Source organism: Alligator mississippiensis, chromosome 14, assembly GCF_030867095.1.
Source record: "Alligator mississippiensis isolate rAllMis1 chromosome 14, rAllMis1, whole genome shotgun sequence".
Classification (NCBI taxonomy): domain Eukaryota; kingdom Metazoa; phylum Chordata; order Crocodylia; family Alligatoridae; genus Alligator; species Alligator mississippiensis.
Window position 1 is genome coordinate 34,747,846 of NC_081837.1, and position 16,797 is coordinate 34,764,642.

Below are 16,797 nucleotides of genomic sequence, written 5' to 3' on the forward strand. Positions count from 1 at the left end.
TTGGGGTTATAATGAATAATCGGCTGCTGAGACATCATGGCTCAGACTGTTTTGTTTCTTCTCCCTAGTAGGAAGGACCTCTGCCTTTTCAGAGCAGTGGCAGAGATCCCACCTCTCTAACTGACCTTCTCTCTCCTCTCAGGTGCCTATCTGGTCCCGTACCTAGTGCTGCTCATCATCATTGGGCTCCCTCTCTTCTTCCTGGAGCTGGCCGTGGGTCAGAGAATCCGCCGGGGCAGCATTGGAGTGTGGAACTACGTCTGCCCACGCCTGGGGGGCATTGGATTTGCCAGCTGTCTAGTGAGTTTTGCTTGCAGGAGTTTCCCCTTGGGCACGTGCAGGGGGAAGTCTTTTCTAGGGGCTGTGCCAGCTGCAAAGATTGTTTCCTAGCTATAGAGTAACTGGAGAAACAACAGGCCAGTCTTCAGTTGAAATGGAAAGTGAAAAATGGTTGGGGACATGGTTTTCCTTTCCCTTAGAAATGTCAAAATCTCTACAATGTTTAGCAAACCAAGCAACCCCCTAAATCCACTTGAAGAAATAAGAAACCTTATTTCACTAATTGAAATCTCATAGAAGTTAAGGGCTGGAAAGGACCTTGAAAGATCATTGAGTCCACTCCCCTGCTCTGGGCAGGAATACTGATGTGATCAAATGATGGTTGGTTTTGATTTTTTTGTTGTTGGTTTTGTTTTGTTTGTTTTTGGTTTTTTTTTTTTTTTTTAAATCCTCTCTTTGTTTCTATTTGCTAACATTTCTAAAGGGGAAGGAATTGGAACTTATAAAAAAAAAAAAAATGCTCTGGTTCAAAAAAGCTGTTATTTGCCTAGTTCCGTCCCAAAGTTAAAGGTTTGAGCCTTTGAAATTCCACCCAAAAGGTCAGGCTTTCTCTAACAGATTCCCCATCCTCTGTGTATCAGGAACAGGATGGGATGCACATGCCTCGTGCTGCTCAGTGGGTTTTACATGTGATTCAGCAATGTGATTATAAGCGACCAGCTGAGCAAATTCCTCAGAAAGAACCCACCGCTTAACAAACTCTCCTTTTGCTCTCAGTTGGTGAGACGGCAGCACAGTCACCCAGCCAGTTAGATGAAATTCATTGCTTCTTTCTTTTCTGAGTACATGAGAGATTTAAGAAAATACTCTAGGAATTCCCCCCCAAGTAATGCTGTGCCTCTTAGTTACGTGGGTCAAGTGGGGAGGCTTCTGTTCTCAGGCTGGATAGTATATTGTAGCATAGAGGAAAAAAAAAAAGGATGAGTCTTTAACTGGGTTGTGAGCCCTCTGGTCACACATACATTAGGAACCACCCAAACCGTGCTGAAGCACCAATGTGCATGTAGCCAGGCTTTGCATGTATGTACACACTTAGCAAATACAGTAATTTGGAACCCAGCTATGCCCACGTGGTTGTGTAAAAAAGTAAATGATACAACACACACATAACGTGTCTGTGCAGCACAAGCTGCAGACGCTCCCAAGGAAAGTGCAATTCATAGATTATTATGCCAGAAGGGACAGTAGTGAGCATCTGGTCTGGACTCCTCCAGAACACAAGCTATAGGACTTCCCTGCATTAATTCTTGATGAACTAGAATTTCTCTCTCAAGAAAATAACATCTGGTCTTATTTAAACATTGCAAATGATGAGTTGCCTTCATGATTCCTTACCTTTATGGTTGACTATTTGCGCCTTTTCCTTAGTATAGATTTCTCTAGTTTTCAGCTCCAACCATTGGGGTCTGCTCTGACTGAAGAGCTGGCAACTCAAGCTGCGCGTTTGCTTTCCATAAAAATTCAGGACAAGGGCCTGGACAAAGCCACGGAAGCCTTCCACAGTCAAGGAACTGTGGATCTGACCCTGATTACCATGACCTGTGATGCAAGCTGCTCTCTTAGCTCAAGGGTTTCCTGCACAGTGTAAAGTCTGTCTGGTGGATGCATCATGTGGGATTTAAACATCATATTATTCTCCCTTCCCAGGTCTGTCTTTTTGTTGGTCTCTACTACAACGTGATCATTGGATGGAGCATCTTCTACTTCTTTAAATCCTTTCAGTATCCCCTGCCCTGGAATGAATGCCCCATCATTAACAATGGCACAACGGCCAGTAAGTAATTCCTTTGTTGCTCCAGGTTGACAATTACTGGGACAACAGCATCTAGGTTTGCAGATGGTTGCAGCTGCCGGGAGGTGGCACCGCATCTGGGAAAGTGTTTCCAGGATTGTGGGTAGGTTTCATAGCTGATAGCTGTCCTGCAGTGGGGATGCACTGGGTTAGGGCTGTTTTCCATCCACTGAGATGTGCCCTTGTGTGAGTTGCTCTTGGGACTTGGTTTTCTCCGGGGGCTCCTTGTTTCCAGGTGCCAGTGTCACCTGATTGCGCTAAAGCAGCGCTGGGTGCTGGATCTGTGCTGTCAGGATTGCATATGGATTCAACAGCTGGGAAGTATATTTAAAGCATTTGTTTGACTGGTTCCTAAGAGCTCAATAAAGTTTCTGGCTAAGCTAATAGAGCATTTAATAACATCTCTACACTTCTTCGGTACATCTGTGACTATTTTATGGGAAGCGTAAATTGCACCATTTATTTAACATCTTTTCAGTTGACAACGCCTCCATATTCTCTGCTAAAGATCCAATTCCCTGAGCTCTGAAGTGACGTTTGCCTTTTCTGCAGTCCATGGATCTTGCGCTGTAACTTAGACAGACCCGGGTCTCGGACTTGATGATCTGTTCAGGTCCCTTCCGACCCTAGAAACCATGAAACCTAGAAACTATTAATGATGCACTGCCCCATAAGATTCTGGGTAAGTCTCCAGAAAACCCAACCTAAGCTCCTGTGACTCTTATTTGTTTCAGTTGTGGAGGCAGAATGTGAAAAGAGCTCGGCTACCACTTACTTCTGGTACCGGGAGGCCCTGGACATTTCCAACTCCATCTCGGAGAGTGGGGGGCTTAACTGGAAGATGACTGTGTGCCTGTTGACAGCCTGGAGTATCGTGTGCTTGGCCATGATTAAAGGAATCCAGTCTTCAGGGAAGGTAAGTGTTGGCACAAATGCCACAAAAGAAGACTCCTCCTGCCACTGGGTGAGGTGAGGTTACAAACATCAAGGAGATCGGGAGACCTTTCCATTATAGTTGGGAGTGTCTGGCCAAGATAGGCCTAGCTAAAATAGCATGGGACGTGCCTACACAGGAAAATGGAAGTGTTACAAGTGTAGTCCCTGAGCTAGCTTTAATTTACGTGGCTCAGGTAATGAGAGCAGTGAGGATGTGGCATCCTGGGCTTTTGTGTTCTGCCTGGAGGAAGGAGGTTTCTCCATCACTACTGGGCATGCCTCATCATTGATATAACCATCACAGCTGGCCTCGGTGCCTGCTGCTGATCCCCGAGGGGTGAGAGGAGGCTGTCTTCTGCAGTCATGTTGAAGTCGGGCTCTGAGTGCCCTAACAGAGGCACGCGAGTATTTGCAGGTACTGAGCATGGAGAGCTCCTGCTGACTCCTGGAGGCCCTGAGGATACTCTGCACCTTGGAAAGTGGGGCCAAGCATCTGGACAATGATAGGCCTGATGTTGGCAGCTGAGTCTTGTTAGGCTAGAGACGGAAATTTGACCTTTTCAGTTTGTTGCCCTTGGTTTTGCTGAGGAACTGCCAGTCTGAGGAAGCTGTAGCAGTATCCTAGAGCATCATGCGGTAGCAAAGGGACTTAGTGAGTGCCAGCCACAAGCCAGAGATGGCTAAGAGGCTTGGAGAGAAGGATATGAACAACATTTAGATGCCATTAACATTTGCATAATAGGCCTTCAGCACACAGCGGGTGAGTGAAATACAGGAGCCAGTTCCAAAGGGGAAAGTGCCCCCTGGGAAGTTGAAACTTGTTTGGTCTGTCACTGTGCCATGCAGCATTTGGTACATGCACAGGTGCCATAGAGCAGTGACGCCCCAGGCTGCCACCCGTGCACTACCGAGAGGCAGCAGGTGATCTGTAGAGAGTGGGGTTGGAAAGCAGAGCAGCAGCAGAGACGAGTCCGTGCTCAGATTAAGTATGCCCCCTGGGCTCCGTTAATGCACGTTTACGTGAGCAGGGCTGGATTAACTCTCTGGTGGGCCCTAGGCAAACAAACTCTTGGGCCCCTAGCTGAAGAGGAAATATGTATATTACTTTTTTTTTCACTCAATAATTACAATATGTAAAATAAGCACAACTGGGCCCCTTCTTCACTTAGGGCCCTAGGCATGTGCCTAGTTTGCCCATGCATTAATCTGGCCCTGCATATGAGCAATAGAAAGGCACCCTGGATACCCAGGAAGTCAGCCTGAGCTGCATGGCATGTACTGTGGTACTGTAGCACAGGAAGAGAATGGAGGGCAGTAGTGAGCAACATGCAGCATCTGGCCCAGGTAGAAGATAACCACCTGCTACTGCTAAATGCTAGTGGAGGCTCTCCCATAGCTCCTGTGATAGCTGAAAATGCTGAGTTCAAATCTCCTGTGGTGGAAGGGTTCTGGTCCTCCCTGCTAGTGATGGAGACTACCAAGGGATGGAGACATGCCCCTAGCAGCACAGCACCTGCTAGTGGTGAGTCATGTTCAATGGAGGCTTAGAGGGGCAAATAGCAGCATTGGCTCCCCTTCTTTTTCTCTCACGCAGTGCCCCTGCAGAGGGGAGTGGAGTGGAGGGTAGGGGCTGTCTGAGCACCAGTGTGGGGCACTGGAGTTGTGTACAGGCCTGGTTATACTGGTTCCTTTCTCCCCTAGGTGCTGTACTTTAGCTCCCTCTTCCCTTATGTGGTGCTGGTTTGCTTCCTGGTGCGGGGACTGCTGCTGAGGGGAGCCATAGATGGGATCCTGCATATGTTCACTCCAAAGGTAAATTCCCATCCCCCATTGCCCTGATCAGACATAGACATTGCCCAGTGTCCCTCAGATTGCCAACAGGGGAGGAGGTGGATCTGATCTCAACAGATTTCAGACTCCTTCCCTTTCCTTTCAGCCTCCTGCTTTTATTTTGCAGGAGGAAGCTGGCTGCCGCTGTAGAAAATCACTGGCAGGCACACACTGATGCACACATGTACATGTGCAGTCATGCCTACACACAGGCAGAGCAGCTGCCAGTCACACCTACACACCGACAGTCATTGTTGTGTCCCTCCTCCCCGCCAACTGGTGTAAGTGCACGCATGCATGCATGTGCGCACATGTGCGTGCATGAACACACAGTTCATACTAAAAAGCAGCAGTAGTGCAGCCATATGCAGCCTTGCTTAGATAACCCCCTACACATACATACACTCCTATTGAAGACTGGTATTGAAATTAGGCCCACACTGAAGCTCGTCAGGAGCCCATAGGCCACCCCCACCTGATGCAGTTGGACCTGACTGTACCTTCACTGGGGTGGGGGGATGCAGCCAGGTTCAAGCATGGGATACTTTGGGGGCTGACTGCTTGGATCAGGATGGCACTGCTGCCCAGGACCTACAGCACTTGTCGGTTCTGCTGGTGTTGGTAGCTAGCTATGGGCTTCATGCTAAGATGCCAGGAGGCTGGAAACTGACTGACAGATAACCCTCTTTTGGCACTGTGTATCAGTTAATGAACTGGCTAATTCATTAATTAAACTGAGATGTCGATGAATCAGCTCAGCCTGTGAAGCTCTTACAAGATATGAATTATGATCTCTTAATGAAAGGCACCCAGAGGCTTGCATCCTAGAACGGCAGCTCTTAGGAGCAGTAGAGCGTGGTGCCCAGGGGGTGCGAGTTGCACAAGCTGATGGGCACCTCAAAGCAGTAGTGATGCTGAGGGTACTTTTAAAGCACTTGCACCATAGGGAGACAGGCATTCGAGGATCCTGAAGGGAGCACTCAGCAGCCAGTGGTCCTCCAAGGAAGATTGGCACTCACTTGAGTAGATGTGCAGTGCCAGCTGGTGCCCATGTAACGGAGGGGAGGGAGACTGGAGGGATGGATGTGTTGAAGATGAGGAGCTTGGTGCAGGTGTGCCCACCCTAGTGGGCAGGGTGTCTCTCTGCAAGTGACTCCTTATGAATGACTTTAGGTGAATTGCTGCCCTCAGCTCTGAAAGGAGCTAATTATACTTGTTCACCATCAGGAAGTGCTTTGGCTCCATGAAGGAAGCGGCAGGTGGACCACAGGTTTGGGGCTTCTCATCCTCAGGACTGCCCCTAACTTGCTTGGTTGTGATGCTGCTTCGCTGCTTGATGCCTCAGTTTCCCCATGTGTGAAACAGATACAATAACCCTCAGCTCTGGGAGACCTGAAGAGGGACTCTGCAGGATCAGCGTGAAAGTTCATTCTGTCTTCAAAGAAAGAAACTCTATCCTTCCCTCTGCCAGTTCACAGCAAGCTTGTCTGTTCATGTGCAATGTGCAAGAGTCCCAAGCTCTGGGTAGCATGTAGGACCACCGCCCATCTGTTCTAGCAAGGGACTCATTGCTTTGGTACAGTGACAGGCGTGATGTTTTTAGATACGGGCCTGCTAGGCTGAGTCAGTGGGGAGAGCAGGTGACTCACTGGTTTATCTCCATTCCCAGCTTGACAAGATGCTGGATCCCCAGGTATGGCGAGAGGCAGCCACACAGGTCTTCTTCGCCCTGGGCTTGGGCTTTGGAGGAGTCATCGCGTTCTCCAGCTACAACAAACAGGACAATAACTGCCACTTCGATGCTGTGCTTGTCTCCTTCATCAACTTCTTCACCTCCGTGCTGGCCACCCTGGTGGTCTTTGCTGTCCTGGGGTTCAAGGCTAACATCATGAATGAGAAATGTGTGGTGGAGTACGTGTATCCTCCCCTCTCTCTCTCTCTCTCTCTCTCTCTCCCCGGGACCCTTCTCTTAGCCCTGAACCTCTCAGTAGGACAGGGACACCTACCCAGACTCTTGTCAGCATCACTTTAACACATGCAATAGCAGCTCCTGGTTTTAAGACCCAGAATCTCCAAGTTCAACCCCCGAGGGTGACACTGCAGGGGTGAGAGGGCTCCATCTGTGTTGAGTCTGATCCATTCCTGGATGGGAAATTTCTCCTCAACTGGTGCCCAGCTGAAGTCATTGTGGTTCAGATAAGGCACAGGACCACAGACCTGAGTCTTAAAGCCTAGATTTTTAAAGGAGTTAGGAGCCCAACTCCTAGTGACTCCTGATAGGAACTGAGTGCCTACCTTCCTCTGGTCTCTGACCTGAACCTAGAGGGTAGGGTCTCGGTCCAAGTCTCCTAGGGGAACCCAGCCGGGCCAACTCGATTGTAAATACTCCCTCCAGTTTCAGCTGTAGAAGGTTTTCCTTTTCATTTCTGTCCTAAAGTGGTACTTAGCTATGGGAAGCTAAAGAGCTGCTGAGCTTTACCCCAGAAGCAGCTGCTTTTCACATCTGAGTGGTGTGATGTCTATTTGTGATTGCTAAGATGTGCGTAGCGCTTTTAGGTCTGTGGAAGTGAGGAAGCTACATGCATCTAAATGATAAGCCAGGGGAGCAAGCTGGGGGCAATGCCAGGGTCTAGAGTTGTGGGATTGCTGCACAAGCCAGTTCTAACTCTTGTTGCAGCCTCAGTTAGAGTTCAGGAGATAGGTGGGGCTTCAGCCCCTGTTGGCGGGAGGTTGGGGGGTGGGGAATAGTCTCTGGAATTGGTAGCTAAGGCAGCTTATCTCTGCCATGCAGAAGTGGACCCTTGCCTCAGCTGTGGGAGGAGAGGGAAGACCCCATGCCCAATGCACACAGCACCTCGCCTGGCCCATGGGATGGGAAATTGCATCCTACGTTCTAGGTGTTACTGTGCATCATCTCTGTTTCAGCTTACACCCTGCTTTGCTCCCATTTGCATCCTGCATCCCTCCACCCACACACAATGTCATGCCAGGCCCAGATGATGGGCTGATTAGTGATTACATCCCATGTCTGCCCCACTGCATGGGACCATGTGCTCATTCCTCTTCTCATTGCAGGGTGCGGTGCTCAAGGGTTTCATGCATGACTCTGGCCTTGCTCCCTTAGGAATGCTGAGAAGATCCTGGGCTACCTGAACACCAAGGTCCTGAGCCATGACCTCATCCCGCCCCATGTGAACTTCTCCCATCTCACAGCCAAGGACTACAGCGAGATGTACAAGGTGATCATGACGGTGAAGGAGAATCACTTCAAGGAGCTGAGCTTGGATGCCTGCTTGCTGGAAGATGAGCTCAACAAGGTGCTCAATGCAAAAAAACTGTCACTTATTTTAGAACCAGAAGTGCCTCTGAGAGGCTGGGGATGCTAAAGCCACAATGCTTTGGGTAACTCTAGCAGGTCTGCTCATGCTGTCCACCCAGTGCTGTTTATATAGGAGCAGCATGTATGCCAGTGCATGAAAGTCTGGGCATGTTGGCCCACCGTATATCGGAGCATTGCATACTGTATATACAATGCCTGTGAATGCATCTGTAGGTTGGCAGGCTGTCTGGTGAGCCAGTGCAACAGTGTTACTTGGCCATCTGAGTAGAAGAACATGTATCTGTGGAAGAAAAGAGTAGCTATAAATGGAGTGATGGCAGGAAAATTCAAATGGTGTAATACAGGGGTCTCTTCTACACCAGGTCATGTTTAAACCTTTTATTAACAATTTGAATGCTAGACTAGAGAGCTTCCTGGTCCAATATGCAGATAACAGGAAACTGGGAGTGGCTGCACACACTTTCGGGGGATAGAAGTGGAGTTCAAAAGGATCTTCTTGATAGATTGGAGAGCTGGGCTAAAGGCAACAGCATGCAATTCAGCAAGCAGAAGTGGAAGGTGCTACAAGTAGGAAAGAGAAGCCAGTACCACAACAGTACTGAATGGGAAATGCTGGTTGTGTAGTAGAACCACTGAGCGGGATCTGAGGGTTTTGGTGAATCACAGAATCCACATGACTCAGTCTTGTGATGCAGTCACAAAAATGCAAATGCAATTTGGGGTTGCATCAATGGAAGTATGGCAGCAGGTGACATAAGGGAGGTGATAGTACCACTTGGCTTGGCCCTGGGTGGGCTGCAGTTAAGAGTACTGCCTGCAATTTAAGATGGTTGTGGAAACTGGAGCTTATCTGGGAGTGGGCAATGAAGAGGATAAAGGGATTGAATGCCAGCTGAAGACTGAGAGAACGTTGGGGTGTTTAGTTTGGAGAAAAGGTTTCGAGGGTGGGGGGCATGATTGTAGTTTTCCAATATTTGAAAATATGCTATAGAGAAGAGGGAGAACAGTTCAACAGGAACAGCAAGACCATGGAACAAGTGGCCTAGGGAAGATTGGCATCTCCTTCACTGGAGGTTTTCAAGAAGCTGCATAGGTATTTGTCTTGGGTAACATAGGAATAGTGAATCCTGCAGGGGGGTCAGTTTAGATGGCCCTTAAAGTCCCTTCCAACCCTGTGATTCTATGATAAAATCACACAGGCTCCTTGCTCTACCGGGCATCTTTGTAGTGTATGCACGTGTCTGTTTGTGTGCACACAGAACACCTGGGCAGGTAAGTACATAACAGTGCAGTCCCTATGTGTCAAGGGAGGGTGTTCATACATGTGTGGGTATGTATGTGCGTGCATACTTGTGTCTATTGGCATTAGCATAATGTAGCCTGTTAAATGATAACTCTGCTCGTCTCTGGCTGTAGAGCGAATTAATGGCGCTGCCCCTCCACCCAGCCAGTGCAGGCTGGGAAGCTACAGGTTATGCTGCAGGACCCGTTTCTTAATTTCATGGAGATGAAAGCCAAAGGGATCACGAAGTCAGTGACTCCGACCCCTGTAGACCAAGACCCATTCCACCCAGTTACCTCTTATACTGAGCCCAGGCACTGGTTATAGCATTTCAGTCCTTAGAGAGCTGAAGTGTTGTATGCTACAGGCAGGCAATAGGCTGGATCAAGGTGTCAGCACTGCCAGACTCCTATAGTGACAGGGAATTGATTGGGTGAGACAGATGGAGAAGCTGTTGTGGGGTCCTGCAGGGGCTCTGCATTCTGATCCCCCTTCTTTGTAGAGGAAGTTATTGGAGCCTGCGGAGTCCAGCATAATATATGCAATGCTCCAGTGGCTGCCTTGACATATACGCTCATCAGACATGTGTGCACTGCATGCAGCATGCATTCAGAGCTCTCCTGTGTGCAGCACAGAACAAGGCGGCAGGGCAAATTCCATCCTCATTAATGTTAACGGGGTAACTGAGGGTAACTCTATCCTTTCTAGACTCATTCATGCATCTCCAAGCATATTTAGTGTCGAACCAGTGTCTTTGTGTGTACATGCCTGGGAAGGCATGAGCATGGGTGTTTTAAGAAGGGAATATGTGCACAGGTTTGGGAGCGGGGGAGCAGGATTCGCTGTTGTTGAGCACAGGCTTGTATATCCAAGTCCCAAGTTCTGTCTGCAGCTTTGGTGGCTCACGAGGCTAATGTCTGAAGCCAGTGGCACATGAGGGAGCCATGATATCTCCTCCAGTTGCTTTTGGTTCCCCAGTCTGCTCACTGTTGGGTCACCTCCTGGGGGAGCTTTCTGTACAAGTCCAGAGTGAGGATTACTGAGGATAACTAGAAATAAGGTTCGAATCCAGGCCTTTAGGGATGCCAAAAACCACCTTAACCACTCTGCCACATGTTACTTTCATAGACTCATAAAGGGACCTCCAGCGATTAGTTAATGCAACTGCCTGCTCAGGGCAGCTCATCATTATCTGAGCCATCCTAGGCAAGTGTTTGTTTAATCTGTGCTGAGAACCTGAGGAACAACCATCTCATACAACTACCAGGCACAATGCGTGAAATATTAAAAAAACCAAAACGACCTGACTTGCCTCGGGTGTGCGTGCACAGGCCTCTTTTAAAGCACTATGCACATGTTCCCGGTGTAGTTTTTACTCCTAGTTTGACATTACTCTGCCTTTTTCTGTCCCTGTACAGTCAGTGCAAGGAACAGGTTTGGCCTTTATTGCCTTCACTGAAGCAATGACTCACTTCCCTGCATCTCCTTTCTGGTCTGTGATGTTCTTCTTGATGCTGATCAACCTGGGGCTGGGCAGCATGATTGGGACCATGGCAGGCATCAGCACCCCCATCATTGACACCTTCAAGGTGCGGAAGGAAGCTTTTACAGGTGAGTCTTTTCTCCTGTGCTCTCTGGGGTCTCCATTTCCCTGGCTCCATGTCAGGGTGGGCAGGGTGACTTGAGAAGAGATATTAGAGGTGACAGACCAGAGGTTGTACCCAGGGTCTCCACCTGCAGGACTGAACATTAGCAGGAGGATACCTCAGCTTTCTACCTATACCATAAGGAGGACTAGAAGAAAGCAGCAAGAGAAGTAAGACCACAGGATTATGGAAGATGGATCTGAACATACTCCCTGAGGGAGCTTGCATGACACCTGGGTGAGACTAAATTTTGGGATGGCTTAGAGAGAATGGAGCACAAGGTCTATAGGCCCAGGGTTACATGGAGAATGAATTTACTGTAGAGAAGGAAGCTAGTGGTCCCTGGATTTAGGAGTTTTTTGTATGTGGTACTTCTTCCTAGTACTGAACAATTCTTAATTAGTAACATGCTGCTGGCCATCTTTGATGCTGCTGAAGCAAAATGAGGCAGGAAAATGCAATGGCCAGAAAACTGGACTGGAGACTCCAGGCTCTGTTAATAACCTGCTAGATGACCTTGGGTAAGTCACCTTCCCTCTCTGTGCCTTAGTTTCCCCTCTTATACCTAGCCTTCTAATAAACCTTTTGGGGAGAGCACCATTTCTTATGTATGGGCCTTCACACATGCAACAAAATTGGCCTTTATAGCAGCTTAAATGCCCTTTTGCACAGCTTTAATAGTGTTGCTGTTTGTACGATCAGCAGTGTATTCCACTTTAAATGACTTTGTAATGTAGCAAGATTAAACCCCTACGAGGTGTTTTAGTTTGCTACCTAACAAAGTGCAATGGTGCACAGGGCACTGGAAGCCGACATACTTAGGGAAGCTTGGGCTTGGTGGGCTTCCAGCGCCCCGTGCACCATCTCTGCCTCCTTCTCCCACTGCCAGCACACCGAGCTACCCTCTTGCTGCTCTGCCCCAAGGGCAAGCCAGCCATTCCTGGGCAGTCCCAGGTGCTGGAGCTTACCTGCTTCTCCTGCGGCTCAGGGGCTGTGTGACCCAGCAGCAGCTGGTGCAGGCAGGCTCAACTGAAGGAAAAAAAAAAGCGGTAAGGAGCCTAATCTTCTTTTTCCTTTTGGACCCTGCCTGCCTACCTGAACTGCACAGGGGCCCGGTGCCTCCCTCCACAGCTGCGGCACCCCCTGCAACCACCTGGGCCAGGTACCAGTGGGCAGGTGCTGCCTCTGCGGAGGGAAGCACCGGGGTCCCCCACAGCTCAGGGACCACTTTGCCCACCACCATGCACCCCTCCTTCCCCCCCAACTGCAGGAGAAGCATGTAAACTCTAAGGATTGGGCCCCCTAACCCTTGTGTATACATGACAGCGGTTTAGTCTGGTTTAATTCTCCCTAAATTGAAACAGTAGGTTTTAAAAAAACCCCACTGTTTCAATTTAGGGAGAACTAAACCGCCATAGCATGTACAAGCACCATATGTACAGCACCTAGCACAATGTGTGTGTTTGGTGGGGGCAGGGGCAGACAAAACTCTTGGGCTAGAGGCAATATCTTTTATTAGACCAACTAGATAGTTGCAAAAAAAGTCTTTATTTGTAAGGTTTCAGGCTCAAACGCCCTGCATCAGGAAAAGGAGAATTCAAAGATTTCTCCCAGGTAGAAATTAAACTTCATATTGCACAGGAGAACTAAAAAATGGTATGGTTCTCCTGGGTAGGAAAGTTAATTTGTAAAAAAAAACAAAAACAAACTGCTCTGCAAGTATGCAAATTGGGCTCAAATAAAGGCTGGAGCAGGCGGTTTACTTCAGGTGTCCGATGGCATATAGGTTGTTGAATGTTGCTTCTTTCTCATTGAGTTGTTCATGTTGCACAAGAGAATTAAAAGATAGTACAGTTCTCCTGGGTGGTAAAGTTCATCTGTAAAAACAAATATGCAAATTGGGCTCAAACAGAGGCTGGAGCTGGTTGCTTACCTCGAAGTATCCAATGGCAGGCAAGACTGGGCCTCTAGAGACATGGTAATACAAATACTGATAAATTAAATACATTGTCTGAAAACCTCTTATCCAGACCTCAACACGCTCTGAATATCCTGGTACCAGATGGAGATCATTTGCTATTTAAAATTGCACTGAAACCCTCCCTTAGTTCTTTGGATAAATGATTTATCCCATGTCCTAGTCAGATAAGCAAGGCTGCTCTATGCAGACTCTTCATTATCTCCTTTACTATTAATTATTGTGGTAGAACTATATTGTGGACAGGAAGGCCCAGCAGTTAGGGCCTAGCCTAGGACTTGAGAGACCCAGGTACAATTCCTTGTGTGGTCACAGATTTGCTTCTGTGACCTTCAGTGAGTGACTAGGCATAAGCTCCCTGTCGTGGGGGCTAGCAGCACTGCTGTGCGGCACAGTCATGCTGTGCACTGAAATGCCTCGCAGTCTGCAGCAGAGCAGAGATTAGGCCCAGAGCTCCCGTGGTACAGCAGTGCCCTAACCACAAGGTCAGTGGTGCTCAACATCTGGCTTGTGAGATGAATCTGGTCCACGTCATCTAGCCCACAGGGCTCTACGTGAGTCTGGAGATTTGGAAGCAGGGGAGCGGTGGCAGACTCAGAGTGAATCTCTGGGCCCTGGGAGGGTTGCGGGCAGGCAGGGGAGAGGATAACGAATAAAGTAACCCTTACACTGGAAAAGTTCAGTCATTCTCTCCTTCCCCCATTGTCCCACCTGGGTTGACTTGGTGCCCAGCTGGGACTCCCTGGAGAACAGGTCAGCCACACACAGAAATGCATTGAGTTGACTTGGTACCTGGCTGCAGCTTCCTGAATTACAAGTTAGCCTGCCACAGGCATGCATTAGGTTGATCTCATGCCTGACTGCAGCTCCCCAGACTACAGGTCAGCCTGCCATAGGAATGTATTGGGTTGACATGATGCCCCTAATTTTACCTGGCTATGGTATGTCTCTTATCCTAGCTGATTCCTTCATGGGTATTAGCCCACAAACTTTCCCCCACTCCAGCTTCATCCTCCATAACACCCAGGCTCTCCCCCGTGCCCCCATGTACCCACTCCTGCTTGCCTTCTCCTGCACCCTGCCTGCTTGCCTGCCCAGTCTCATGAACCTGCAGCACCCCCTGCCTGTCTCCCACCTGCACCTATTGCCATTCATACCTGCCGCCATCCCCTGGAAAAAGCTTGTGTTCAAGACAACGTGCCAGCCTCCTATTGAAATGAATGAGCTGCACTGGGTCCTGACTTCCCTGGGACAAAGAGAAACATTCAACTTGGAGGAATCCCCAAGGAAATACCTGGGATTGGAGTGAAGTGAATGACAAGGGAAGAAAATCAAAGCAGCATGAGTAAATGGCCGGAATAACTAGGACACTCCAGTCCACCATAGAAATACATTGGGTTGACCTGGTGCCTGTCTGGGGCTCTCCAGGCAATGAGTCAACCTGCCATAGGGATGCACTGGGATGCATGCACTGGGGTGTGACCAGGTGCCTGGCCAGGACTTAGAAAAAATTTCTATAGGGGGAAAATACCTCATAGGCATGCACAAGGTCAGGCTAGCACACCAGATTGCACTCTTGAACTGACCCTGGATGGGGACTACATGCTGGATCTGGCCTGCAGATCAACCCTGCTCACAAGATTCAGTCCGCGGACCTGCCCCCGCCACTCATCTGGGCCACAGGGCCAGAAGACTGAGCTCCACTCCACAAGACCATTCTTCTGCCCCCTTCAATTGCTTTCAAGGGGACTATTTGGAGCACTTCATACTAAACATGTCTGTACATCTTTGCAGGATCCGGCTTAGGTGACTAAAGTGACAGAGAGCCGGAAGAGGGGAGGACCAGGCCACAGCAGAGACGGGTGCATCCCCATAAGTTCATAGTGCCAGTGGTCTGTTATACCTAGTCATTACCAGGCTAATCAATGCTCAGTTGTGCTCGCTGGTATAATAACTTATTATTCTGATTTATTATTATAATGGTAGCTTCAGTGGTGGCCCTTTTTTCCACCAAGTTAACCCTCCCCGAGTGTGCCACTCCTTTCTGGGTGCAGTGCTGATAGAGATCTTGTGCTCTTTGCAGTTGGCTGTTGCATCTTTGCCTTCCTGGTGGGCCTCATCTTCGTGCAGCGCTCAGGGAACTACTTTGTCACCATGTTTGATGACTACTCTGCCACACTCCCACTCACTGTTGTGGTAATCCTGGAGAATATTGCTGTGGCCTGGATTTACGGCACCAAAAAGTAAGAACATGGGCATGGAACATAATGGCTCAGACCTTTCTTACTGTCTTACTCCAGCTCTGGGTTCAGGTTCAGTCCCAGAAAGCAACACTACACTACCCACTTCTGTGGAAAACAGCTCACCTGGACTCAAACCTGACTGAAGAGTCTGAAATGTCCAGTTAAGCTGGTCTCCAATGCTTCTTGTTTCCTTTCACTTGAGGATGTGAGGAGGGTCTAGAGCCAGGAGTGTTACCATCCTAAGATGGTTGTTCTTGCAGGCTGTATGGAACAAAATGAGACCCAGTAGTTGCTTAGTTGTTACTTCCCTGCATGAGATCCCAGAGCCAGCTCTACAGCCTCCAGAGGTTCAGAGTGCAGAGAACTATTGGCCTATCTCTCTGAACCTAAGCTGAACTCTGGCCTTTCTTAGGGTCACCCCGAGGCCACGTCTACATGTGCACTTTAATGCACATTAGCTTATTTTAAATATGCATTAAAGCGTCACTAAAGAAATTGTGCTGTTTAGTTAATGCACATTAAAATAAGCTAATGTGCATTAAGCATTACTTAAAAACTGCTCTTTAATTAACGTGCATTAAGACAGGCTAATGCGCATTTTCTTAATACCTCACAATGGAGGGCATTTATACACATACGTTTTCATGCTGTGATGTGCTGGAGATCCAGTATGCTTGGGTAGACTCAATTAATCGAGTCTGCTCCACACACGAGCTGACGTGTACTGTGCTGTGCTGTGTGCAGTTGTATAAGCAGCAAAATGTACGTCAGCATGCAGAAAATGGTGGCAGTGCGCTTGTGAACTAAAACGCCTTCAATGTGTTTTCATTCAGAAGTGTGCTGCCATCATTTTCTCAGCGCTGACCCTCATTTTGCTGTTTATACAAATGCCTGCACTGCAGCGCTGTGGCACAAGTATGTGTACAAATGCCCGGAGGTACTAGATTTTAATGTGCATTAACTAAAGTGCATTTAATGCATGTGTAGATGGCCTAAGGTGACTAATTTAGGAGCCTTCCACCTGACACAGGGGGGAAAAGGGCAGGATTCTTGTGTTTCACCCATTGGGGTTCCCTTTCTTTCCTATGCAGATTCATGCAGGAGCTGACAGAGATGCTGGGCTTCCGCCCATCCCGGTTCTACTACTACACCTGGAAATACATCTCTCCCATCTGCATGGCTGTGCTCATGACTGCCAGCATCATCCAGCTGGGAGTCAACCCTCCAGGATACAGTGCTTGGATCAAAGAAGAGGTAAGTACAGGAACCTCCCCTCTGACCTCTTTTTGAGACCCCTTTATTTCAGACCACCCACTCTTGCTTTTACTTACCTTCCCCAATGACTTGTCTCCCTCAGTAAGGAGTAGGTAAAAACTGAGTGAGGGACTTCAAGGTTTAATTCCAGGCTGAG

General features: G+C 48.6%; 1 protein-coding gene across 2 annotated transcripts in view; it reads left to right on the plus strand.

Moving 5' to 3' along the window:
- SLC6A17 (solute carrier family 6 member 17) overlaps positions 1-16,797 on the plus strand; it is a 50,218-nt gene that overhangs the window by 23,660 nt on the left and 9,761 nt on the right. For both annotated transcript variants that reach the window (XM_019492557.2, XM_014605437.3), the window contains exons 3-11: positions 143-300; positions 1,987-2,113; positions 2,866-3,047; positions 4,769-4,879; positions 6,567-6,808; positions 8,022-8,214; positions 10,938-11,130; positions 15,227-15,386; positions 16,478-16,640. In XM_019492557.2, the coding sequence (XP_019348102.1) occupies positions 143-300; positions 1,987-2,113; positions 2,866-3,047; positions 4,769-4,879; positions 6,567-6,808; positions 8,022-8,214; positions 10,938-11,130; positions 15,227-15,386; positions 16,478-16,640 (1,529 nt within the window). The remainder of the gene's footprint in view (positions 1-142; positions 301-1,986; positions 2,114-2,865; positions 3,048-4,768; positions 4,880-6,566; positions 6,809-8,021; positions 8,215-10,937; positions 11,131-15,226; positions 15,387-16,477; positions 16,641-16,797) is intronic.